Source organism: Balaenoptera borealis, assembly GCF_965194805.1.
Source record: "Balaenoptera borealis genome assembly, chromosome: 5".
In the NCBI taxonomy this organism is placed as follows: domain Eukaryota; kingdom Metazoa; phylum Chordata; class Mammalia; order Artiodactyla; family Balaenopteridae; genus Balaenoptera; species Balaenoptera borealis.
The window spans coordinates 122,622,933-122,650,586 of NC_138862.1; the positions used below are offsets into that span (position 1 = coordinate 122,622,933).

At 38.6% G+C, this 27,654-nt stretch overlaps 1 protein-coding gene and 1 pseudogene across 2 annotated transcripts in view; both read left to right on the forward strand.

Moving 5' to 3' along the window:
- The window catches only part of SLC9A9 (solute carrier family 9 member A9), a 555,669-nt gene that overhangs the window by 313,871 nt on the left and 214,144 nt on the right, over positions 1 to 27,654 (forward strand). The window contains exons 10-11 of the mRNA XM_082393417.1: positions 20,601 to 20,714; positions 22,425 to 22,536. Of these exons, the coding sequence (XP_082249543.1) occupies positions 20,601 to 20,714; positions 22,425 to 22,536 (226 nt within the window). The remainder of the gene's footprint in view (positions 1 to 20,600; positions 20,715 to 22,424; positions 22,537 to 27,654) is intronic.
- Positions 1,616 to 11,611, forward strand: LOC309629425 (eukaryotic translation initiation factor 4 gamma 2-like; annotated as a pseudogene). The gene is made up of 3 exons (XR_014249503.1): positions 1,616 to 3,856; positions 4,177 to 6,951; positions 7,246 to 11,611. The product of XR_014249503.1 is annotated as a eukaryotic translation initiation factor 4 gamma 2-like (transcript).

Sequence of the window (27,654 nt, forward strand, 5' to 3'; positions counted from 1 at the left end):
AAGTTTGATCTATTTGACTTCACTAAAATAAAGAACATTTGTTCATCAAAAGACATCATAAAAACAGGAGAAAGGCTAGTCATAAACAAGAGAAAATATTTGCAATTTGTCTTATAACTACCAAAGGATCATATATTCCAGAATATATAAAGAATTCCTACAAATCAATAAGAAAAAGATAAACTACCCATTGATTTGAAAACTAGACAAAGATATTTGATATTTCATATGAGAAGAAATCCTAATAGTCATCAATATATCACAAAATGTTCAAATCAGTGGTCACATGGGGAATTCAAACCATAACTACCAGGTTGAAAAAAATTGAAAAATATAATTGAGTGGTTAAGAGTACAGATTCTGGAGTCAGCCTAGCTGGGTTCAAATCCCAGGTCCACATATGTAGCTATTTGCTCTTGGGCAAATTACTGTACTTCTTTGGGCTTTGGTTTCCTCATTTATTAAATGAGTCTATTCATTCTTCCTACCTCATAGAGGCATTAACCTCATTAGGATTATTTTATTTGTTTAGGCCAAAATCTTTGTGTCACCTTTGACTTCATCTTTGGCCTTCAGCAAATCATCTCACTTCTATTTTAAAAATATATTCAGAATATTCTCTCCTCCCATCAGCCCCATCACTGCCACTCTAGTCCAGGTTCACTGACATCTCCCACCTGGACTATTACAATGACCATCAGACTGGCCCTTCTGCTTCATCACTGGCTTCTATTTGCAGCACAGTAGCAAGAAGGATGGTGTTAAAGCATAATCAGAACCATCTCACTGTATTGCTCAAAACCCTCCAGTGCCTCTCATCTTCCCCAGTAAAAGCCAAAATCCTTCACTAAGTCCTTCAAGTTCCTAGATCACCGTGTTCATTGTTCTCATTCTGATCTCTTTCATTCTACTTCTCTGTTCCAACCACACTAGGTTCCTTGATATTCTTCAGAGCCTTTGTGCTGCTGCTAGCTCTAATCGGGCTGTCCCTCTTCCAAATGTCTACCTGGCTTGCATCTTCACTTTTTTTTAAGGTCTTTACTTTGTCTCTACTTTAAGTCAGTAATAGTTTCATTGGACTCTATCTAAAATTTCAACATCCACCTTGATAATAATTTTTCAGCCTCCAGTGAGGGGAAACCAAAAGCCAAAAATAATCTGGAGCTATTGAAATTTCTGGGACAAAGTCAGTGAGAAGAAGGGGGTTGTTCAGCCAACACACTGAATAACCCCACTTTTTCCTACTTAGCTTCCTGTCTTGGCCACGTGGCACGTCAGATCATTTCTGACCTCTGCACTTTCCCTCTCAGTATTTCTCCATCAGGTTTGCCCTCTCCTGGGGGGAGGGGGGGTCGTTAACTCTAGCTTTCATTCTTGCAGGCAAGAGTATCAGGACTGCTGTCTAACAGCTGTGGCTCTCACCTCCCTGGCAGCAGAGTGAACTCCTTGGAGGGAGAAAAAAAGCCTTGACATTTTATATCTCCCTTCCTGCTTTATTTTTTTAACCTTAGTTCATATCACTAATATGCTATATATTTTAGTTGTTTATCTTGTTTAATGTCTCCTCTACAGAATTGAAGTTCCAAAAGGCAAGTGTTTTTGTCAGTTGTGTTCACTACTGCATTTCCAGCACCTAGAATAGTGGCTGGTACTAGTAAGTCCTCAATAACTTTTTGTTGTGTGAATGTATAAATGAATGAATGAATGAGTGAGTGCCTAGTTTGGGCAAGAGTGTGGAGCAACTGGAACATTTACACATTGCTGGGGGGAGGGTAAATTTGAGAAGCAATTTGACAGTACCAGTAAAGCAAAAGATCAATGTCCCTTCTGACCTAGCAGTTCCACTCCTAGTAGATACTCTCTGGTTAAGTGCTTCATACCTGCATCAGGAGACAGGTACAAGAATAGTCAAAGCTCCACCGTTTGTAAAAGCAAAGAACTGGAAACAACCCAAATGTTCATCAACAGTAGAATGGATAACTGCATTTCCATTGCTTATATCATATAGCTGGGAAAATGAATGAATCAGAACTATAGCAAAACAACACGATGAATCTCAAAAACAAAATATTGAGCAATATATTCAATGTGATTTCATTTATATAAATTTGAAAAACATAACAACAAAATAATATATTGTTTAGAGATGTTAAGATTTGCAGAAAAAGTATAAAGAACAAGGCCATAAGGTACACAAAATTTAGGATAGTGATTACCACAGAGACAGAAAGGAAGGGATGGGATCACAGAGGAGCAGAGCAGAGAGCAATTCTGAAGTATAAAGGCCATGTTCTTTTTCTTTAACAGTATGGGGAATGTGTAGGCATATGTTTTATTATCTATTTTTATATTTCATAGTTATAAATATTACATATTGTCTACTCAATATATAACAAGAATAATTTTAAACAAAAATCTAAAGAAAATGGTTAAAGAAAAAGATAGGCTATTCATTGAACAGCAATTCCAATTGGTCAATAAACATGAGAAGTTGCCCAAACTCCCTATTAATCAGGGCGACAAATAAAATGATAATAATATTCATGAGATTGACAAAATTTTTAAGAGTTGACCAGGCTAGGTGTTTTAAGGTTTTAGGGAACCAGATATTCCAATAAACTGCTCATGTAAAGGTAAAAAATATACTAATTTAGAGGGCAATTTTGTAGTATCTATTAAATTAGTCATGTATAAACCTACAACCAGCAAATTTTTTAAATGATACTATATTTTCCTTCAGCATATTTTCAAAATAATACTGTTTTTGAAAAACATGTACAAAAAATATATTTTAATGAGAATACCTTTCTAGATAAAAATGGACTACATGGGATGGATGTGGGAGGGACCAGGAGGAATAGTCAAAGGGGACTCTATCATCTGAAATGTTCTAGTTATTTCCAAGCATATTTATGTATTGTTTGTTTAATTGTATTTAATTTTACAAAAGAAATACAATTAAAGCTGCACATCAAAATTTGCAACTAATTAAATGTAGTATTGAAATGAAATTAGAGCATTTATATCCTTTAATGTTTATGTTAAAAACTACAAAGAATTTAAATTTAATGAGTAAAAATATCAGTTTAAGAGTTAAGAAAAGGAACAAGTCCAAAGAACAAAATTAAGTAAAAAATAAAGGTAAAAGCAGTAAAAAGGAAAGAAAAGAAATAGCAAAACTACAATAGAGAGGATCAACAAAGCCAAAAAATTGTTTCTTTGAAAAAACCCAACAAAATAGACAATCTGGATAAGGCAAAAAAAAAAAAAAAAAAAAACAAAAATTAACAATGTGAGAAAAGAAAAGGAGGACAATACCATAGGTGCTGTGGAGGTTAAAAAGATAAGAAGATGTCATGCACAATTGATGCAAATAAATCTAAGAACTTAGGTGAAAAAGACAGTTTCCTAGAACCATATAACTTACCAAAACTGTTTGAAGGGGCTCCCCGTTTTTTGTTTTCCGTTCCCCTCCCCCTCCCTTCCCCGTCCCGGATGACCGGATCCTGAGGAGACAGCTGCAGTGGCAGCTGCTGAGTTCTCTGTGAAGGTTTTTCATTTCTCCCATCCCCTTCTCTCCCCACCCCATCCGTTAATATTATTCTTTTGAAGATTCTTCATTGTCAAGCTGCCAAAGTGGAGAGTGTGATGGTAGAAGTGGGTGCTTCTCATTTCAGTGCTTCTTCGGGCGGAGGAGGAAGTAAGGGTGCACCTCAGCACTACCCCAAGACTGCTGGCAACAGCGAGTTCCTGGGGAAAACCCCAAGGCAAAACACTCAGAAATGGATTCCTGCATCAAGCACTAGACGAGATGACAACTCCGCAGCAAACAACTCCGCAAATGAAAAAGAACGACGTGGGCTTCCCTGGTGGAGCAGTGGTTGAGAATCTGCCTGCCAATGCAGGGGACACGGGTTCGAGCCCTGGTCTGGGAAGATCCCACATGCCGCGGAGCAACTAGGCCCATGAGCCACAACTACTGAGCCTGCGCGTCTGGAGCCTGTGCTCCGCAACAAGAGAGGCCGCGATAGTGAAGAGGCCCACTCACTGCGATGAAGAGTGGCCCCCACTTGCCGCAACTAGAGAAAGCCCTCGCACAGAAACGAAGACCCAACACAGCCATAAATAAATAAATAAACCCAAAGTTTAAAAAAAAAAAAAATTAAAAAAAAAAAGAACGACATACAATCTTCAGGAAAGTAAGAGGCATACTAAATAAGCTTACTCCTGAGAAGTTTGACAAGCTATGCCTTGAGTTCCTCAATGTGGGTGTAGAGTCTAAACTCATCCTTAAAGGGGTCATACTGCTGATTGTGGACAAAGCCCTAGAAGAGCCAAAATATAGCTCACTGTATGCTCAGCTATGTCTGCGATTGGCAGAAGATGCACCAAACTTTGATGGTCCAGCAGCAGAGGGTCAACCAGGACAGAAGCAAAGCACAACATTCAGACACCTCCTAATTTCCAAATTACAAGATGAATTTGAAAACCGAACCAGAAATGTTGATGTCTGTGATAAGCATGAAAATCCCCTCCTCCCTGAGGAGGAGGAACAGAGAGCCATTGCTAAGATCAAGATGTTGGGGAACATCAAATTCATTGGAGAACTTGGAAAGCTTGATCTTATTCATGAATCTATCCTTCATAAGTGCATCAAAACATTTTTGGAAAAAAAGAAGAGAGTCCAACTCAAAGATATGGGAGAGGATTTAGAGTGCCTCTGTCAGATAATGAGGACAGTGGGACCTAGGTTAGACCATGAACAAGCCAAGTCCTTAGTGGATCAGTACTTTGCCCGAATGTGCTCCTTGATGTTAAGTAAGGACTTGCCGCTGCAGGATACTGGAGAGTTGAGAGAACACCACTGAGTTCCTTGCAAGGCTTTTCTTGACAATGGACCAAAGACGATCAATCAAATCCGTCAAGATGCATTAAAAGATCTAGGAGTGTTTATTCCTGCTCCTATGGCTCAAGGGATTAGAAGTGACTTCTTTCTGGAGGGACCATTCATGCCACCCAGGATGAAAATGGATAGGGACGCACTTGGAGGACTTGCTGACATGTTTGGACAAATGCCAGGTAGCGGAGTTGGTACTGGTCCAGGAGTTATCCAGGATAGATTTTCACCCACCCTGGGGCGTCATCGTTCAAATCAACTCTTCAATGGCCATGGGGGACACATCATGCCTCCCACACAATCGTAGTTTGGGGAGATGGAAGGCAAGTTTATGAAAACCAGGGGCTAAGCCAGCTCTACCATAATGAGAGTCAGGGACTCTTATCCCAGCTGCAAGGACAGTCGAAGGATATGCCACCTCGGTTTTCTAAGGACAGCTTAATGCAAATGAGATTAGCCTGAGACCTGCTCAGTCTTTCCTAATGAATAAAAATCAAGTGCCAGATAACTATGATTTCTCCTAGTGCACAACCACCACTCACTCAAACACCACCTCTGGGACGGACACCTCAGCTTGGTCTCAAAACTAATCCACCACTTATTCAGGAAAAGCCTGCCAAGACCAGTAAAAAGCCACCACCATCAAAGGAAGAGCTGCTTAAATTAACCAAAACTGTCGTAACCAAATATTTGAATAGTGGAAATGGAAACGAAGCTGTCAATGGTGTAAGAGAGATGAGGGCTTCTAAACGTTTTCTCCCCGAGATGTTAAGCAAAGTAATCATCCTGCCACTAGACAGAAGTGATGAAGATAAAGAAAAAGCAAGTTCTTTGATCAGTTTACTCAAACAGGAAGGGACAGCCACAAGTGACAACTTCATGCAGGCTTTCCTGAATGTATTGGACCAATGCCCCAAACTGGAGGTTGACATCCCCTTGGTGAAATCATATTTAGCACAGTTTGCAGCTCGTGCTATCATTTTGGAGCTGCAGCATTTCAGAACTAGCTCAACCACTGGAAAGTGGCACCCATTTTCCTCTCTTCTTACTTTGTCTTCAGCAACTAGCTAAATTACAAGCTCAAGAATGGTTAACAGAGCTCTTCCAACAAAGCAAGGTCAATATGCAGAAAATGCTCCCAGAAATTTACCAGAATAAGGACCGCGTATTGGAGATCTTGGAAGGAAAGGGACTGAGTTTCTTATTCCCACTCCTCAAATTGGAGAAGGAACTGTTAAAGCAAATAAAGTTGGATCCATCTCCTCAAACCATATATAAGTGGATTAAAGATAACATCTCTCCCAAACTTCATGTAGATAAAGGATTTGTGAACATCTTAATGACTAGCTTCTTACAGTACGTTTCTAGTGAAGTAAACCAACCCAGTGATGAAACAGATTCTTCCTCTGCTCCTTCCAAAGAACAGTTAGAGCAGGAAAAACAACTGCTTCTTTCCTTCAAGCCAGTAATGCAGAAATTCCTTCATGATCATGCTGATCTACAAGTCAGTGCCCTCTATGCTCTTCAGGTGCACTGCTACAATAGCAACTTCCTGAAAGGCATGTTACTTCACATTTTGTTCACTTCTATGACATGGAGATTATTGAAGAAGCAGCTTTCTTGGCTTGGAAAGAAGATATAACCCAAGAGTTTTCAGGGAAAGGCAAGCCTTTGTTCCAGGTGAATCAGTGGCTAACCTGGCTAGAAACTGCTGAAGAAGAAGAATCAGAGGAAGAAGCTGACTAAAAAAACCAGCCAAAGCCTTAAATTGTGCAAAACATACTGGTGCTATGATGTAACTGCATTTGACCTAACCACTACGAAAATTCATTCCGCTGTAGCATTTTCACAATATTTAAAGCAGAAGCACGTCTGTTAGGATTTCTTTCTGCATAAGGTTTTTTTGTTGTGTAATGTCTTAATCATAGTCTACCATCAAATATTTTAGGAGTATCTTTAATGTTTAGATAGTATATTAGCAGCATGCAATAATTACATTAAGTTAAGCAGAGGCAGTCTATTGCAAGGACCTTCTTTGCTGCCAGTTATCATAGGCTGTTTTCCTTTTTGTTTTTTTTTTTGGCTGTGTTGGGTCTTCGTTTCTGTGCGAGGGCTTTCTCTAGTTGTGGCGAGCTGTGGCCACTCTTCATTGCAGTGCGCGGGCCTCTCACTGTCGCGGCCTCTCTTGTTGCGGAGCACAGGCTCCAGACGTGCAGGCTCAGTAGTTGTGGCTCACGGGCCTAGTTGCTCCGCGGCACGTGGGATCTTCCCAGACCAGGGCTCGAACCCATATCCCCTGAATTGGCAGGCAGATTCTCAACCACTGCGCCACCAGGGAAGCCCAATAGGCTGTTTTAAGTTAGAAAACTGAATAGCAACACTGAATACTGTAGAAATGCACTTTGCTCAGTAATACTTGAGTTGTTGCAATATTTGATTATCCATTTGGTTGTTACAGAAAAATTCTTAACTGTAATTGATGGTTGCTGCCGTAATAGTGTATTGCCTGTATTTCTACCTCTAGTAATGGGCTTTATGTGCTAGATTTTAATATCCTTGAGCCTGGGCAAGTGCACAAGTCTTTTTAAAAGAAACGTGGTTTACTTGCACAAAACTGATCAGTTTTGAGAGATCGTAAATGCCCTTGAAGTGGTCTTTGTGGGTGTGAAACAAATGGTGAGAATTTGAATTGGTCCCTCTTATTATAGTATTGAAATTAAGTCTACTTAATTTATCAAGTCAAGTTCATGCCCTGATCTTATATACTTGTATCTATCAATAAACATTGTGATACTCAAAAAAAAAAAAACTGTCTGAAGGGGAAAAAGAATTAAGTAGACCTATAATCATTAAAGAAATTGAATCAGTTGCTAAAAATCCATTCACCAAAAAAAACCAAGGCCCAGATTGTTCCATAGGTGAGTTCTATCTAACTTTCAAGAAACAGATCATTCAATTTTATACTTACCTTTTAAGAAAAAAGATAAAGGAGGAATGCTTCCCAAGTCATTTAATGACACTATTATAATACTCCTGAAATAAAAACCAGTCAATGGCAGTAATAAAAATGAAACATGTATGCCAATCTCACTTATGAACATAGATACAAAGATTGTGAAAACAATATCAGCAATCTAAATTCATCAATGTAGAACAAAAGTACATTATGACTGAGCTGGGTTTGTCCCAGGAATGTAAGTATGCTCTAATATTAAAATATTGTAAGTATAATTTACCACATAAACAAATGAAAAGAAAATATCTCAGTAGATTTAGAAAAAGCATTGAATATGAAAGATTAAACAAATATTTATTTTAAAAATTCCTGGCAAAATATAGAAGGGAAGAATTTCCTTTATCTGATAAAATGTATCTGGTAAAAAGCCATAGGAAACATCATACATGGCAGTGAACCTTCAGAAGTGTAATCCCTTTTAAATTGTTTAAGTATTCTTCTTTTGATGTATGTTTTGGTTGTCTTCCATATCTTTTTATTTTAAGCAATGAACATCTTGATGTAATCTATGTATACTTGTCACATTATTTACTTAGGAAAAATTCCAAGAAGTAGAATTGTTCAGATCAAGGTTTTACATCTTATAAATTTTATTATATTTTCTTAAATTTCCATGAAGGAAGATTGTGCAAACTTACAGTGACACAGGCAATTCCTTAGAGTTCCCTTTTTATTCACTTTGTTTATTCAATAGATATTTATTGAGCATTATGATATGCTAAGCTCTCTGCTGGGAGTTGGTGTTCAGTGACAAACACAACAAATGTGCTAGGTGCCCTTCTGAAACTTACAGATTAGTTTTGGGGTCATCTGTATATCTTCTTTAAGAAATTGCTTGTTTGTGACTTACCCATTTTCCTGAATTTTCGGTTTGATTTTCCAGAAGTCAAGATTCTAGGATATTTGGCGTCTGAAGTATAAGGGGTACAAGGAATGAAATCTCTTAGGGTAGAGTAACTTTGTTTTCCAAACCAAAAATAGAATAGAGGATAGAAAAGCACAATAGTACTTAGATGGGGACAAAAGAGCAAAGTGTATGAAAATAGGTCGGTCCCCAAAAGTCTGAAATATATGATTTCCTCACCCATGGAAAGGGAGGAAGTGCCACACACAGAGAGGCCAAGGGCATAGGCCATAGACTACCTCATATCCCCAGTTTTGCCTTGAGCAGGCTTTTCAGTAGTTTGACTCAAATTAAACTCAGAAACCCCTATGGAGGAGAACACTTCAATACCATTTATCATTCTCAATCAGTAACTTTAACTTTAAAAATAATACAAAATTCAGTGATCACAAGATAGCAAACTAGCTTCAGCTGCTGGCTCCTTCTTCCCAAATGAAACCTGGAGAAACTACATAATTGAGAGAAAACATGGAACCAAGCAAGTAATAAAAACTATAAGAATACCTGGAGAGGCCAGAGGCCAGAGGCCAGAGGTGGTCGAAGTGGTATGAAGGATGGCCACACCTGCACAGGAGCGAAAGCAGGAACCCGAAGAGAGAATCAGTTAGAGATTTTAACTTCTGCATTTGCCTCTTGCCCTTATTGTTTTGGGGTGATCTTCGCCCACCTCATTGCAATAGCCTAGAGCATCCATTGTGGTAGCCCTGGAAGTAGCATCTGGGCAGTGAAGAAGTTGATAAAAGTGAAGGATGACCAGTTGCCCTGCCTTTGAGCATCCTCTGTCCTCCATCTCCTGTGCCTCCAAACCCCCAGGATGATGGAAAATGACCTAGAGAGACTGCCTTTTCCCAGTGTTGCTATGTTCTAAGGGTTTAAGGGTGAATCCCTGACAGAGGAATTGCCAGAGGAGTGAAACCAATTCATTTTTGGGCGGTGATCAAAAGTTTGATGGTGCTGAGGGCTTTCTCCACCCTGGAGCTCATCCCTGCTCATCTCCTAAAAATCACTGAAGGAACACTCTAGTGTGTGTCCCTCATAACATTTCCTCATAACATTGGCAGACAGGATTGACCCCAGGAAAATATGGGGTCACAGGCCAAAATAACAAAATGCCCAATAAGCACAACCACTTAAAACAGAGACCAAAATCTGGACATAGACCACAAGAAGCAAAACTATTGGAAAAGGCAAGCCAACAGTTTAAAATACACATAATTAGTATCCTTAAAGAGATAAAGAAGAATATTAGTAATTTGGAACAGGTACAAGATGTTGTAAAAAATAATCAAATGGAAATATTAAATACAAAAAAAGTGTTAAAAGAGAGAAAAACAGGCACCACTTTTATCTAAAACAAAATTAGCATCAGTCAATTAATGGAAAAGTCAGTTAAAGCAAGGAATCCTTTTAAAATGATACAAATACCTCCAACATTTAATCGTCACTTACATAAATGCATATTCATTTGCCATTTTTTGATAAAGATTCAATGCTTTTTCTTTGAATCTTAGGGTTCTCGGATGCCTTTCTTGCACAAAGCACACCCAAAATATATCTACCAGAACTTCCAGTTTCTATTTCTGTGTCTTTAGTTCAGAGCCAAGAATTAAAGACAACAGCAAAGCATATACGTTAAGAATTTTTCTGTATTTAAACGTTTTATAGTTGTCCTGCTCACCACTAATTTAGTAGCATTTTCTATGCAACTAAATTTTACCAAGTCTTTTCTACATATTTAACTTAGTTTTGAAAAGCATCAACTCTTTCTTTCATAGTCACACTTAATCTACGTAGTTAAATTAACAATTACAAATACCAATTTAAAGCAAAGATAAACAGACTTTGGAACAAGTGGAACTGACTCTCATTAAGCCTAAAAATTTATGTGGTAAGAAGGAATGGAGGGTTAAACTAGAGAGTAGAGACTGATTAAGATCTTCTAGGGCATATCTACAGCTGAGTCTTTCCCTCGATATTTGAATATGATTTGTTTTGCATACAAACTCATTCTGAATATCATCAAAAATACACATGTAGCCCAAGAGAACTTTCTGAGGGATCTTTGTGTGGTAACTCTGAAGTACCCAAAGAGTTTGGAACAAAAATAAAATTAGCTCCAAACCACCAAAGTAAGTCAAAGCTAAAACTCTCATTCAGAATCGATTGATGCATGCCTGGTTTTTATGTGAAAATAAAATTGCCTTCCTTAGAAACAAAGGGAAATACATTCACGTACTGTAATCATTCATAATTTTTGACATTTTACTTATATTGTCAAGGGTGTGCAGTAGCTTCAATACAAAGAGGCTTCAGGGAGGGGGCTTTATAAATCTTGCTGAAAAAGAAGCTCAACAAAGTTAATCGGTGTAAAATAAGAGTTTTCTGGAGTTCAATACAAGCACTGACAATCTACATTCACTACATTTTAACTCTCCATTACAAAGCAACAAGTCAAGCAAACTTAATTTTCATCAGCTATTGATTTAGTGATATTCGTGCCTTCATAAAAATCATTTGGCAGCTGGGGCTTCCCTGGTGGCGCAGTGGTTGAGAATCTGTCTGCTAATGCAGGGGACACGGGTTCGAGCCCTGGTCTGGGAAGATCCCACATGCCACGGAGTAGCTGGGCCCGTGAGCCACAACTACTGAGCCTGCGCATCTGGAGCCTGTGCCCCGCAACGGGAGGGGCCGCGATAGTGAAAGGCCCGCGCACCGCGATGAAGAGTGGCCCCCGCTTGCCGCAACTGGAGAAAGCCCTCGCACGAACCGAAGACCCAACACAGCCAAAAATAAATAAATAAAGTAGCTATTAAAAAAAAAAAAAATTAAAAAAAAAAAAAAGAAACTGCCGTGGGCCCAAACACCCCACTTTAAAAAAAAAAAAAAAATCATTTGGCAGCTGTTTTCTAATTACATGGCATTATTCAGTTGTCATATATTTTTGTCTCATTTTCATTGATTTCTCTGATTTATAAAGACTCTTTCACATGTTCCAGTTTCTTATCATGTTTAGCACAATGTTCTACTCTAAGCTTCAAACCTTCTATTGAATGCCTTTCCATAATCCAATCCACCATAGTTCAGAAATTGAATTCAAAATCTTCTTCATAATTAAAATGCTTTTTAACCCTTCATTGTGATTTTTTTCTTTGTCAGTCAAATCAATGAACTCTTTAACCATCTGGAAAACAAAAAATTAAGAGTTTGAATATTACTATTTACATATAATATAAAGTTGTGTTATATACTTGTATCAGACTTAAAATCAGATTGAAATACATAAGAAAAAATATATACCTCTTTACATTCTAAATTGTGAAAAACCTACCTCCATGTATTATACAAGAGATGACCTCAAAGCAAAAGGAAAAGTTGAACAAAGAGTTTGGTCAGGTTAGATAGCAAATCAGTTGAACTAGTCTTCAAATTACTTTCCCTCAAAAATAGGAGGTGGGGTAAGGGTGGTAAAATAGTTTTTTCTGAGAAGTTCTGGTTACTGTCGTACCATTACAGTAAATTATTCAAAATTATCTAATTCAGAAAGTTTATCAAAGGAATTCAAATATGATAGATGCACTAACATAAATGACAGTGTTTATTAGGTGTAACATAACATGAAGCAAAGAATCTCTGGAAATTTTCAAGCTAGCTTTACAACTAAGTGTTATTCCAAACATATGCTTCAACTTCTCAATCTGAAATACTGAGGCAAAGCCTTTCTCAGTGAATACTGGTTTGGCTCTAGTGTTTTGCATTTGTCCTGATATTCTATGCATTACATTGTAAAATAGCTGATCATAAAACAACACTGAGTAATGTCCTTAATACTAGGCATTTTAGTTTGTAACACTTTCATCAAGGAAATGGGATGGCAGGAAGAAGTCAAACACAGCTCACAGTGTTTGGGGCTCAATATACTGTATGTTGCCAGTGGCAAATCTTCATGTAGAAAGAGCACAATATTCTCATGGTGGATTGAACAATATATCCTCAACCATGTTGTGGGTGGTCGTCACTCAGATCAGTGGCAAGGGCTGGGGTATTGGTATTCAACTCAGAGACCCAAAGAAATGACATCATTAGAAATCTTCCTTTTTGTGTACATTCTTCACACTCCCGCTCAAGAAAGAATTGAGCATAGGCTAATTATAAAGATAAAAAGACACACAAGATGAATAAGAAAAGAGATTAAGAATAGCTAAATGAAAAAGTAGAAGAAATGGGATATTGACCTTTAAAATTTTTGATAATGTGTGAATTTTTTTATACCAATGCCTAACAATATCGATGTTTCTCTTGGTTTTTTCATTAAAAGATGTTTTTAAAGCATGGATTTAATTTCTTCAAAGAACATATATTGTTTCAACTAGCTAATTTATTTGTTGGCCAAACCACCGAGAAATTATGTTATGCCGTCTCCTTTTTTTTTTTTTTTTTTTTCCTAAAGGCCAGTACTATTAGATTTGCTGAGAAGATCCTTCTGGAGAACACTTATTTGAACATAATTCTGGTGACTCTAACCCCCCAAGCCTTTGCAGGTATTCTAGACTAGAGGCTCCACATGCCAACCACAAACTCCTAGCAAAATGTTTACTTTCAAGACTAACAAGACTGTAGGATGAAAAGTGGCATTTGCTGCCTACACTGTAAAATTGCCTAAACTGCAACTCTTCTGATAGAAATCCCCTTTCTGCTGTTAGAGCAAAGCAGTATGGAATAAAATGATACCCTACTTGACTTATTTTTTTGTATGAGCTAAAGAAGTAGAAGTAGGAGAAGTAGTTGAAAGTGATAGAGAACCAAATTTCAGCTCAACATAAGGAAAGATTTTCTTACAGTTATAGATGTCTAAAAATGCCATTTGCTTCCTTGGTAAGTGGTGAGGTTTCTGCCTTTGGCTGTGCTCAGTTGTAAGCTGGAGAGCCCGTTAACAAGAGTGTTGGAGCAATCAAGCATTGGCTAGATGTCTGGACTACATACATCACAAGGTGACTCTACCTTTGAAATTTGTGTTCCTATATTGTGGTGTGCCTGTGTGTGTGCATGTGTGTGTGTGTGTGTTTAAATTCATCAAAATAGATCTAAGGCCAGTCTTATTTGGGGAACCAATATTCCTGATCAATATCATGATAATAAGAACTTTGAAGTTGCAGACTTGAGAAGTTATTCTTAACCTAATAGTGTATTAACTTAAATGCAACCTTACAAAACTCTACACTTTTACCTTAATAGCCCCCAAAAGAGGAAGAATCAAAACTGGGAAACCTCCAGAAATAAGAACACTATTATCAGTGTTTACTGGCTAAAGTAATTTAGCAAATTCATAGAAAATAACCTTCCCCTTAAGTTATAAGCTCAAGGATTTCAAGAAAATCTGGCTTTAGTATTTATTCAGTTTAATGAAGCTCAATTCCTTGTAGCTGTAACTACCTTTATTTCCTATATTAGCTTTACTTACTTAATGATGCCTATTCATCTTCTTAAAATGTGTTCTGTTGTGTTTTTATAGGCTGTGCTTTTGAAATTCTCATGTTTTTAAAAAGTCAAATTAAGTTTAAAAGAAAACAATGAAAAATGCAGGGGACAGGAGAGAGCTGGGTAGCAGCCAGGAGTGCATAAGGAACCCAAGAATTCTCAAACAAAGAAATATTGGGTTGGCCAAAAGTTTCATTTGTTTTTTTTTCTGTAAGATGGCTCTAGTAGCACTTAGCTGTCTTTAACTTCATTCGAAACAATTTTGTTAGATTGTATGTGACAGCTGTCATATCAGCATGCATTTTAAAAAGACATCAAAATTGGTGAATTTTTGTGTAGCCATTTTAATATTGAAGATGGAAGAAAAATAGCAACATTTTCAGCATATTATGCTTTCTTATTTCAAGAAAGGTAAAAACGCACCTGAGATGCAAAAAGAGATTTGTGCAGTGTATGGAGAAGGTGCTGTGACTGATTGAACGTGTCAAAAGTGGTTTGCGAAGTTTCGCACTGGAGATTTCTCGCTGGACGATGCTCCGCGGTCGGGTAGACCAGTTGACGTTGATAGCGATCAAATCGAGACATTACCTGAGAGCAATCAATGTTCTACCACGCGGGAGATAGCCGACATGCTCAAAATACCCAAATCAAGCATTGAAAATCATTTGCACCAGCTTGGTTAGCTCAGTAAAAGAGCTCTCTGAGCCTCTTTTACTTCAGGGCCTGTATAGTCCTAACCTTGAAGAATCTGATCTTGGATTTGGAGCCCATCTCCTGCAAAAGGGGCAGAGACATTGCATGAAGTTTGTCTTATTTTAGGCCATAGATAGATAAATAGATAGATAGAGATATAAAGATACATATATGTATCGTAATATATATATATAAAACCGTATACAATCATTATATAAGGCACAGTGAAAAGTCCAGAATTTCTCTAAGGGGAAAGGGGTGAATGGGAAGGAGATTTGTCTTGAAGTTACAAATGCATGGCAAGACCTTTGTTTTTACTTTTTGTATTTTGAGAGGAGGGAAAGGGTTGGAAGAATTGACTTTGGTGAGCGGATGGTAGTAGACATTGCGTGGGGATAAGTATCCCCTACCTCAAGTCACCACCTGCATCCACTAGTTGGGTACAAGGAAATTTACCTTTCAGGTTTCTTTACTTGAAAAACAATGTGGTCAGAGTCACAGATATCTTCCCTACCAACCAAGAGTTGCTCTGATGAGCAAACAGGATGTATATATGAATGAAACTGTACTTTGCAGACTGTAATGTGTTACAAATATTCACCAATACTATTATTACAAACTTCTTGCTGTCCCTGAACCTGAATCTTGTCTAATGGAGAAGCAGCCTAGTCTGGCAGAAGTGGCATGGGCCTTGGACAAAACTCAAGACAACTCAGTTCTTCCCTTTATTGTGCTTTACGTGGGCAAATGCATTACTATGGTTGAGTGCAATTTCCCCAACTGTAAAATAGAAATAATATCAATTTATGAGTTTTCTTTTCATAATGACATGAATTGCTAAAAATGTTTAAAGCAAGCAAAAGCCTTTAACTCATTCCCTAGCACAAGTTAAGTCCTAAAAAAATGAGTCCCATTAGCATTATTACTATTTTAGAAGTAGTAATACTGATATTATTACAATGTCCTAAATCTAGAAGAGGATCTCAAAGGATTGCACTTGTACTTATTTGTAACTATAGATCTTCGGCTTCCTAATGAGAGGCTTTACTCTCGGAACCATGACCTTGACTGGCAACAAAGCTTTCAGATCCCTTATGTCCTGGTGGTAAAGGTCACAGGTCTTCAGCACAATTCAAGTCCTATGCTACCTGTAGAGCCCACAGGAATTATTGGGTTCACCTTGAACAGATTTCCTCAGGACTTGGGACTAAGCAAATATTAGAATCCCAGGAGCAAAAGTTTATAATTTTAATAGAATATATTGTAATGTTTGTTTGCAAATCCCCCAATATAGGAATAAAAATTGTTTACTTGTATTCCAGTTTGTTCAGAGTAGTTATAATATACCCAATAATGTATTAAAAAATGAAATCTGAGATATTCTCTAAAGAAGGCTCCCCGTTAGCAATAAGGGCAAATTTTATTAACAAACAAACAAAAAATTAATCCCAGGGCAAAATTATGGGGAAAATAAAAGAATATATTTAGTTCTTTCTTTCCTTTCACTTTTATTATAGTTTTGTAGGTTCTTTAACATCCCAATTAAAATGAATTTCAGTGCATTACTTGGCCAAGTAAATGAAAGTCAATATGTTGAAACAAACTTTAAGTCAAATAAAAGCCATATTGAGGAGTTCATGTGAATTTAATTAGTATTAGTTAAGCAGGGTATAGTGAACTGTAATATTTCTGTATATGAACCACAGCAATATGGTTGTTTCATTCTTTTACTAATAGGAGAAAAAGTCAATCAGAATTAGTAATAAACATATTTTATAAAACAGATGATATGACTTTTTCTTACTTTCTAGTAAGTACAGTAAGTAACACCAACTGAAAAACATAGTATCAAATAAGTCTTTACGGAACATGGTTTGCTGACCAGATTAAGTTGTTTAACATGTAAGTTGTTACCATGAACTTTCAGAGTTTTTAAACACAGATTGTCCTCTTATGCAGTTTAAATATTTCCCTAGTCTTGCTTGCCCTATTAAACGTGCTTTTTTGTCCTGAAGAAAAGCTTTGCTAAGCAAATATTACTTTTAACCTGGGTCCCCTCCTCAGGCTCACAAACTGTGAATCAAGGGAAATAAAACAAATGTTGCTTACTGTACTGGATAAATAAAATGTTGACTCAAGTTATTTTTCATTGACCCTGAGTGGGAAGGAAGTAGATTTGAGGTTATTCGTATTAAATACTGAATTAACTAGTTTGACATTTATTATTATTATTATTATTATTATTATTATTATTATTATTGGTTTGGGGGTGGAGTTTGTTCTTTTTTCTTTTTTCTAAAATTGACCAGTAAATCTATTCCCTCAGTAATTGACTACTCTGGGCCAGACTCAGGCAATGAAGGTTTAAAGGTCAAATTGGTTGCTTCTGTCAGCTTGGCCTTAGTGTACATTCTCTTTCTGAAACATGTCTTCAGGAGATTTTTGCATGTGAAACACAAAGTTGAATTTGCCCACACATTTTCATTAAGTGCCCTGAGAAGGAAGTTATTATGAAGCCTATTCATTCAGAGGATTGTTGTTACATGATATAAATAGACAGAGGAGTGCTAATCAGTGCTGCTGCCTTGCTATGAAGGGAATCTTTTTAAAAATGCTAACAACCATCTAAAATTTAAAATAAGTGAGTCTATTAGAGTGTCAAAGTTTTTTTAAAATGGATAAAAATTAATTTTGGCAAGAGTGTGAGGAAAGGGCAGCCTCCACACCACTATTAGAGATGTAAATTGGTATAATCTTTCTGAAGGGCAGACTGGTAGTATGTTGAAAAAGAAAAATTAATATATATCCTTTGACAGAAGTAGCCCGTATCTAGGAATTTCACCTAAGGAGTAACACTCAGCTGGGGAGAGAGATTTGTATAAAGATGCTCAGTGCAGCATTGTTTATAAGGGGAAAATCTGAAACAACCAAATGTCTAATAATGGGTAATAACAGATACAGTGACATAAAATTGGGTATGAAGATACAAAGGGATATTGTGCTGCCATTAAAAATTGTTCAGTAGATTGAGATTTATTGCCATGGAAAGAGACTTGTGAAATATTACTGAGTTAATTAAAGTAAATTATATAAAAATACGGTCAGATTTATGTAACATTATGCATGTTGTCTACATAATCTATGGATCTGTGAATAAAGAGATCACTGAAAAAGATGTTCCACAAAAAGATAAATGCTTTTTTTGGTTGTTGTTTGTATTCTCCTGCACTCAAGAACAATTTTTAAAGAAAATAAGAAAAATATTAGAAATAGATAAGAATGCTTGATAACTTCCTGAAAGTAAAAAGATGAAGAGTTGGTGCTTGAGCAAGGCTAAAGAAGGAAAACATTTGGGAAGTATTTTATTCCACTTTAAAATTTTTGTTATAATTTAATTCAGTTTTTTAAGCTATGAAAGTAACATGTTCATGGTAAAAAACAAAATTTAATAGGAATGTCAAATGTCTGTAAAGTGGAGTGCAAGTTATGTGTATATGTATATGTATATGTTAATACACGATGGATTCATATGTATACAAACATATCCTTTGTTTCCTTAGCTTACTTTTTTTTTCAATGTCTCACAATCAGACGTTCTAACTCCAGCTAATAATTGCTGAATTCATCACACACATTTCTGAACCAAACACGCTGGGCTGAGTGTGGGGAAAGAGGTGGACCACAGAGGCAAATTGGGGTATGATGACTAACAAGAGGCTGAATGGATCCTAGTCAGCAAAATGTCCCCTCTAGAGTAAAATACACTTGGGATGGGGACCGGAGAAGGAGAAGCCCTATGAATTTAACCTTGATATGTGATTATTAATGTCAAAAACTGGGTAGCTGCTCTGGACTGCGTGTCTCCCCCTAACCCCCTTCAAATTCATTTGTTGAAGTCCTAATCCCCAGTGTGATGGCATTTGGAGGTGGGGCCTTTGGGAGGTAATTAGGTCATGAGGGTGAAGCGCTCATGAATGGAATTAGTGCCTTCAGAAAAAGAGACACAAGAGAGAAGATCTCTCTTTCTCTCTGCCATGTAAGGATACAGCAAGTAGGCTGCTGTTTGCAAACCAGGAAGAGGACCCTCACCAGAACCAAATCAGCCAGCACCTGGATCTTGGACTTCCCAGACCCAGAGCTATGATAAATAAATTTCTGTTGTTCTAGGCACCCAGTCTATAGTATTTTGTTATAGCAGCCTGACATGTTATGGCAGATTAAGACAGCAGCCAAATCTCACTTTTTGAAAAAGTAAAGACCTAATGAGATAGAAAAGTGTCCCCCATCTCCTATATTTCCCCCCATATTTTCAAGTTGTCTGTGGTTATTTGAGTGACGGTGTTTGTTTAGATGGGCTGGCCTAGAATGTAAAGTGAGTACTCAGGATAATTGACGATCGCTACCCCTGCAGAAAGACCATCCTGTACCAAAAGAGCTGTTTTTTTTTTTTTAATCCATTCTTTCTATTACTGGTTTTAAATAATGTGTCTGACAAGATTCTCCTTTTCTTTCTGTCAGCTGTCAGTGAACAGGTATTGGACATTATTTGTGGGGCTGTAAATACATTACATGAAAAAATAATGAGTCCTCAAAAAATCAAGAGAAATGTCTCCGGAGATGTTTACCTAACATGGTGATTTATGTAGGTCTGGGAAAGAAGTTTCAGAACTTCCAAATGAAGAGTCTGGAACATAAACTAAAATCTCTTCTAAATCTGCCTTTGCTGTAGCCCTTGGACACCTTTCCCTTTCACTTCTCATCCGGAAGTTGGAGAATGTTTTTCTTGTTCAACTTAAATCGTTTAGTTAATGGTCTAAGGATAACTCTTGGGAGCATCCCTCAGCATAACATGTTATTACTCTGTCCCTCTGACTGAATTTGATGTATCTATTGTGTTCTTGCTGAATTAACTGATCCCTGGGATTAATCATTTTCTTTTTACCAGCTAGAGATTGTAGACATTTAATGGATATACCTGCATCAGTCAATTTAATGAGTCTCATTGTCTGAAGTTTGAAATATACTGATTATTCTAATGTTGAAATATAATCGACATTCATCCTCACTACAGGTTTCTAAGTTTTCCAGGTTTGCCCTTCCTGCCTGCCTGAGGAACGTAATTTAGCTAAAGGTTTTTTTTTTTTTTTTTTTAATTTAGTTCTCCAGGGTCTGGGAACTCAAGTGCATCTACTGGGTGATGTGCAGAAGGGGCTAAACAATTCTTGCAACATTCACTACGGTACACGTTAAGCAGATCATGCAGTTTCAGTTTCTGTAACAGGGACTATTCTTTCATCCTAGTAGGAATTGTTCCATGGAGGATCATAACAGTTAATTGCACCCTGGGGCATCTCTGGCAGCCTTGCAGTTGGAAAGGAGGGTGGGATGTTGACGCAGCTGCAGCGTCTGTCACTGGGTAGAGAGCCAGGGTAGAGTCAGCTGACCTGGCAGGATAGGCAGGGCCCCTGCACCCCGCCAGAGGCTGAGCAAAAGGCCAAAGGATGGCCTTCCCAGATACAGGAGGACCATCCAGTCACCAAGTACAGTCACAGGAAATTAAATGGACTCAAAGCTGAGTCATAATTCATGGGTTTTGTTTTCTGTTTTGTTTTCAGTTGTTTGAATTTATGAACTTCTTGGCTGAGAATGTCATCTTCTGTTACATGGGCCTGGCGCTGTTCACGTTCCAGAATCATATCTTTAATGCTCTTTTCATCCTTGGAGCCTTTGTATCCTTTGAAATACAGAACAATGGGTGATGAGAAAAGAGAACAAACTACTTACCTTTAGTGATTATTCTGTTAAATTGTTAAAGTAATTTCCTCAGGTTTACTGCAAAGCTCAAATTCAAGGCAGACAAGTAATTCTAATTAGGGGGGGAAAGCATCCTAAGAAATTGGGGCCTTTATTAAATGTTATGGTTCAGGATAAGAAGTTTGGAAAATCACTGCAACGAAGAGTAGCCCCCGCTCACCGCAACTAGAGAAAGCCCGTGTGCAGCAACGAAGATCCAATGCAGCCAAAAATAAATAAAACTAAAAACAAAACAAAACAAAAATTTGGAAAATACTGAGGGAAGTAAGGGGGAAAAAGTAAAAGAAAATGACATTTTTTGAACATTCAAAATATGTTTAACTCACATTATGAATCATTTACATAAAAATTATGTCAATCCATTTTTTATATTTAATCTGCATTAGAATGTATCAGAAGACAGCCAGGATTTAGAACTTCAGAAATACTTTCAGTGCAAGATGATAAAATCTTTTTTTCCAGTGAGGACTTTGAAAAAAAGATAGAGTAAAGATCAAGTGAAATTAACATGATAGATGTGCTTTCAATGTCTTAAGCATTGTGCACATGTAAGTTTATTTTAATAAGATAGCCCCTTTCCTGTAAGTAAAAGGACAGGTAAAATCTAGACTTCAGTTTTAATGCAGGGGGCTTTTCTAGCTCTAGGTCTGGGGTATAAGCATTCCCAGTAGGAAGGGATGTCTATCAGAAAGGATACTGAGCCACTGCAGATGTCCCCAGGGACAGTCAGCAGCTGTTGTCCTTGTTCCCACTTGGAAAATGGGCAGATGGCCCCTCGGATCACAGGCAGATGATCGTAACAGCTAGGAGAGCCAACTCCTCTCTGGAAGCCAGGGTCCAACTAAGCACCTGCACCTACCTCTTGTTCTCTTTTCATTGAGCAGTCAAGTGAATTTTCAAATTCCATCCAAAACCTGGATCTTAGAAGGAAGCTCCCTCTTCCCAAATAACTCCATCCCATTTGAGGACAAACTAGAATAGACGGACTATCAGGGAAGGAGTCCAAGATGTCAAAAGGGGAGAGATGACTACCACAAATATTTTCATAGATTTTTAACCTAGAAAGCTTGGATTTTAGTGAAACACCTCTTAAAGCAGAAGTTGTATTATACATTTAGACAGGCAGTTCCTCTCATAATTAAATCCACTAAAAGAAAAAAAACTAAGTGAAACTTGCTAGGTTTAAGGAGTATAAACTGATGGCAAGTAAGATGATAGTCGTGAGCTGAAGCACATTTATCCTTTCTAAAGTGCTGCTTGAGAGGATGACGCCACAGCCTCGGAACGGTCCCTGCCTCACATTTTGCAGCAGAACTGAGTGTAGAGTCAGTTATCAGCCACATAAACATGATGAGAAAATTTACAGTGATTGAAATGGTATTGGGTTAACAATTTTAAACCGAGTATATGTTCAAAGAAGACAGAGTTCCCTACTGTTTCTGGAAAGGAACTGACATTGAAAAATGAATTTTGGAAGCAAGTTGGACATACATGTATAGACGTGTTTATTCCTGTTTTCTGGGTCGTAATATAGAGAAGCTTAAGGACATAATATTTAAAGCTCAAGAACTCTCACCCTTATTGCAGCAACATTTTCCTCAATGTTTCCCCGTGCTTATCCACAGCTAGCAATTTTTGTAGCCAGAGCATGCAACATATATCCCCTCTCCTTCCTCCTGAATCTGGGCCGGAAACACAAGATCCCCTGGAACTTTCAGCACATGATGATGTTTTCAGGTAGGTGAACTACGTTGTGTGTCAGTGCACGTCTTCTCTCGTAATTTCCCAGTACTTGGAAAACCATGAGGATACTTGGAGTCCTTCTGGGGAAGCATAACTGCTCTTTATCCCATTGTGCATACTACCATGTGGATATCCATACATTCTGGACAACAATGGGATTTTTTCTTTTTTCCAGAAGGGAAATGAAATTAAAGGGAATCTTGTTGGAATGGCCTCAAGGTTCAGTATCTACCAGAAACTGGCCTGGAGTAGGCATTGGACTTTCCCCTGACTTATTTCAGATGAATTTTCACTTGGGAGAATTTGCATAATTTCATAATTTCATAAATTGCATACTGGCAGGTAAATAGTGTGTAAATGGTACCATTTTTGTTCAATGTTAAAGCTCCTTCTCCTTAGAACCCCTGCTCCTTCCCTAATGCCAAGCTCCAGGAACTTCTTATGGTTAATACAAAAGCAAATCATATCTAAGTATGATCAGTTATTAGTTGAGAAAACAAGTACTAATTGCACTCTCACCAAATGCCAAGAGCCGTTCTAGGCACAGGTGGATGAAATCGACAGGATCTCTGCTCTCAAACCATACCTGGAGGCTCTTTTTTTCCCAAAGAAAATAAACAAAATGAATTTGCTGACCCTGAACTACTCTGGGGATTCTGTTTCTCTCTGTTCAATTAATCTTCCTACCATCAGCCTTTTCTTGTTTGGAGACCTTTCCCCTTACGTGCCTTCTATGTATTTGTGCACTTACATTACACTCAGAGGTAGTTCATTGGAAGATGCATGAGAGTAAAACAAAACTGCTTCAGAACAGAGCAAACAAAATTTGGGGTATACAGGGAGATATGGAAAGAGTGAGAAAAACTATCATTTATTGAATATCTGCTGTTTGCCACTCACTATATATCAATCCTGTAAAGCAGATATTAACCCATTTTGTATATGGAAAAACTGAGATTCAGGATCTCAAAGAGGTCAAGTAACTTGGCCAAGGATGAAATCATCCCTAAACCCAGGTCTGTGAGACTTCACCTCAAACCCAACTAAGTGTCCCAAATCCACATTTTTAGAAGTAGTACTAGGAATAAAAGGCTTGTTTCACCTTCAGTTCCCTCCTAGCCTGTTCCACACAGTAAAGGGTGGGAGCTCTCAGGCTGAGAACGAGTCATTTAATCAAGTACTGGCACATGGAGACCCAGAGTTTAAAAATGTCCTTCTGTAGGCCTCTGACAGTGCTTCTCTACATTCCCAGACATGCCGGCGGGGTGAGAGAGAGAGTCATACAGAGGATAATTCGTACCGATAGGTGATCTTTGACTTAGAGCAGTGATGAACTTTGGTAATGATTGACTCCTATTATGGGAAAGCAAAAGGCAAATTGGATCACATAAATAAGAAGTCGGCACTGGGTTGCAGTTTTGCAAAGCATTTCGAGGAGCTGGGAAGCACTTTTCCTTCTTTCCCATCAAAATACCAGTAGCTTTACTCTGGAGAATGGTGGTTTATTTTTAAAACTTGGAGATTATATTTTAAATAATGCTGTTTTTTTACAAAGAAGATTGTGAGAGAAATGCAAGGTTTAGATAGCCATGTTGGGATGTGAAGTGTCTGCCCAAATAACCTCGTGGCTTGGTGGTTTTCTGGATTTGGCACCTTCTATGTTTGCTTAGCTGTTGGATTGGAGCTGCATTAAAAACTGAGGCCAGCAGTATGGTGTGTATGACCAGGGGATGTGAGGAAGCCCAGAATTCGGTGATACCTTTATGATAGTCTAAATCAGGGAGTCAGCAAACTATGGCCTTTGAACCAAATCTAGCCCACAGGAATTTTGTAAATAAAGTTGGAACACAGCTATACCCCTCTGTTTACATATTGTCTGTGGCTGCCTTTTGTGCTATAAGAGCAGAGGTGAATGTTGCAACAGAAATTGTATGGCCCACGAAACCTAAAATATTTACTATCTGGCCCTGTTCTAGATCATCTTCATCCTCTAGAAGAAAAATAATAACCCCATCACTTTAATGGGATTGACATTAATAGTTTAATTCAAGGGAATATCCATCTGCTAGTTCCTATCATTAAGAACATTGGATTTTCCACTAAAAACAGTCTTCTTAGCTTTAAAATGAGGAGATTGTAATGTTACATGGTTATGTAATGGAATCATAGATGCTCAACTCCAAAGTCACTTTATACCTTTCTAAGGCGTTTTGTGGGTAATGTTTTGAGACTCATAGCCAGGGCAAGATAAGATAGGCACTCTTGGTCTCTTCCTGCAGATTAAAAAAAAGAAAGAGAGAGAGAAAGACATGGAGAGTTTTTGAGTATCTTGCTCATGATCTGACAACTCATTAAGAGATGAAATTGAGACTTGAACCCAGGCCTCTTGACTTTGAACTTAGAGCCTTCTCACCTGTCTTGACACAACTTCAGATTTACCCTCAAGGTCATGAGAACAAAAGTTAAATCAAAACCGTGCCCTTCCTAGCCCAGGCCAACTCCAGCATGTCTCAACATGTCTCTCATGCAAACCTGACCCCGATCCTGTTCACAGTAAACCACACACGTGGGTGACACCCCTCCCAGCCATAGGCTCAGGTTCTACACTGCACCCACTGACCCCCTTCAGAGTGTAGGAAGGATCAGAGGAGTTCACCATGTGCAGAGCAGTACTCTTCTTCAAAAGAGAATGGTTCAGACCGGGCTTTGATTTTCTGCATGAATTCTGATATGCCGCACCTCACTCAGGACCTAAAGTTTTAAATATATTTGCCAGGAAGTAAAGAATTTAAAAGGTCAACGTAAGATAATGTAAGCCTGAGGAGGAAGTGAAAAAGCAGATCAAATAACACACTATCTAGCCTTTTCTGGGTGTGTGGGCACCACAGCTGCTGAAACCAGAAGAAACAGCCAAACTCCTTGAAGAATATTTGCATTATAATGTAGTTTAATGTTATTGATTATGTCTAGAGTGGTTTTGGTCATCCAGTAAGAAGGATAAGTTTAGAAGCTCTCTGGTGGAAACTAGTTGTCCATGCCTCACTAATAAATTTAGATGGAGCCTTTCTTTACATAGCTTAAAACATTTTTCAAAGAGTCCTCTGGAGAAGGTAAACTACAATGACCCTCGATCTAAAATGGGAGCGTGAATTTATTTACACAATCCCTCAATCAGTCACCCAGCCACTCATTCAGCAGACACTCCCTGACAGGCTCTCTTCGGTAGGTATTTGGGTGAACGAAGACAGCGACAAGAACCTTGCCCTTAAGGTGGCTTGCAGCCTAAGAGAGAGAACTTGGATTTGGGCCAAGCTTGGTTCACTAAGCCCATGCACCACAGATGGTTCAAAGACCAATCAAATAAGAGCCAGAACTTCTGTCTTAGTCAATTACACCTACTATTTGACAAAGCCTTTTACATCACCTTTACCCTCACCTTGTGCATGCCTTTTTTGCACTGGGCAGGTAGAGAACTGGTGATGTTTTTCAAGCAGAAGTGGATTTACTTGTAAAGTTAAAGAAGCTTCAGTTTTAAGCTCCCCGTGTCCACCTTCCAAGACCCTGGGATGGGCGCTAGCAGTGTGTCCTAATGGTATATAAAATTTGTGAAAGGTGTTTTTGTATCATTTTTCTTAAAGAGGATCCAAAAATGTGTAAGTTTCAGGCCCCACAAAACCTGAAACAGACCCGTTTCTAAATCTGGATGCACCTGGAGGTGACAGTTTGCAGAGGGATCCAGCTGCTTATGACTTACCTCCTGGTGGGGAGCACACACTACCGGCAGTGAGCACTGAAGCAAGGCGTGGAGCTGTGTAGATGGCTGGGGTACAGCAGTGTTTTTGAGCAAAGCTCACATTGTTCATAGATGACCCTACTGCCACTTCCACCACACTGTGCCCTCCCCCCCCTCCCCCCTTCCCCCTTCCCCCCCTTCGCTCACTTTAACTGGCTCTAGAGGTCAAAGGTCTCCACCTTTGACCTCTAGAGCCAGTTAAACTGAGCGAAGCGACTGTCAGGACCCAGATTGAATTTCTCACCTAGCACAGACCCTACCCGATTGGTTTTGTGTAGTGTAGTAATCCACACACAATGCAGCCTTGGAACCTTAAAATGAGGTCTCAAGGTCAGGAGTAGTGTGGTCTCTCTGCCTCATTTGCCTTGAGAAGCTTTTAATAACGCAAATTCTGTTTTTGGTAGCTAGGTTGCAGTTAAGAGTCAGTTGGGGAAGTTTACCCTGAGACATTTTCAGACCTTCTTTAAATTCAAGGCCAGGAGTTCATAACTGCTCTGCTGTATCATGTGACACCCAGCACAAAGGGCTTAAGAGGACCGCTAAGCTCCCCTGAAACTGTTCCTGTCCCTCTCAGCACAGGCCTAGTTAGTGCCTGGCGTGAGCTGCCCTGCCCAGCGCTCAGCCGCCTTGAAACCGGAGAAGCAGAGCTCTGTGGTTTAAATTAAAGGAGGGGATGTGCTTTGCACAAATTACCTTTCCTATTGATGTGGTGCATATTACAAAGACCGGGCCTCTTGTTTTAATTCAAATCCATGTGCTGCAATTTTGATTTAATTTAAAACTAAATAAGAGCCGGGAGTTGCTTGAAGGAGGGGAAAGAACAAGTCCAAGTGAGCCCCGGCAGCCTTCCTGAAACCACCACCGTGGCTGGGGACTTTAACCTACTGGGCTTCAGAGGCTCCGTGCAGAGCTGCTGTGCTGATCCGGATGGAACGGAGGCCCTGAAGCACCCGGGCAGGTTCAAGGGGCCCAACGGTGTGTCACAGGACATAATTCTCCAATTTGTCCATTTCTGTTGCACTTTGAAGAGACATTGCCACCCTGATGTGTCCTATTGCATAAACTGGGAAGGGTTTTTAACCAGGGAAATGTGACCTCAGTGTATGGATATAATATAAAACCTCATCCATGAGTCTACATAGCCATAAAGACAACAGCACCAAGCGTGGCCAGGCTTTGCTGCTATGTTGCTTGTCTCTCATTTGATTGTCCCCAGCACTCATTAGCATTCAGACAGCCGCTGGCACCAAAGAACTGAGAGAAAGGCCTGGAAGTAAAACTTTAAGAAAATTTTCCCATTAGCATTCAGTTTTTTCCCC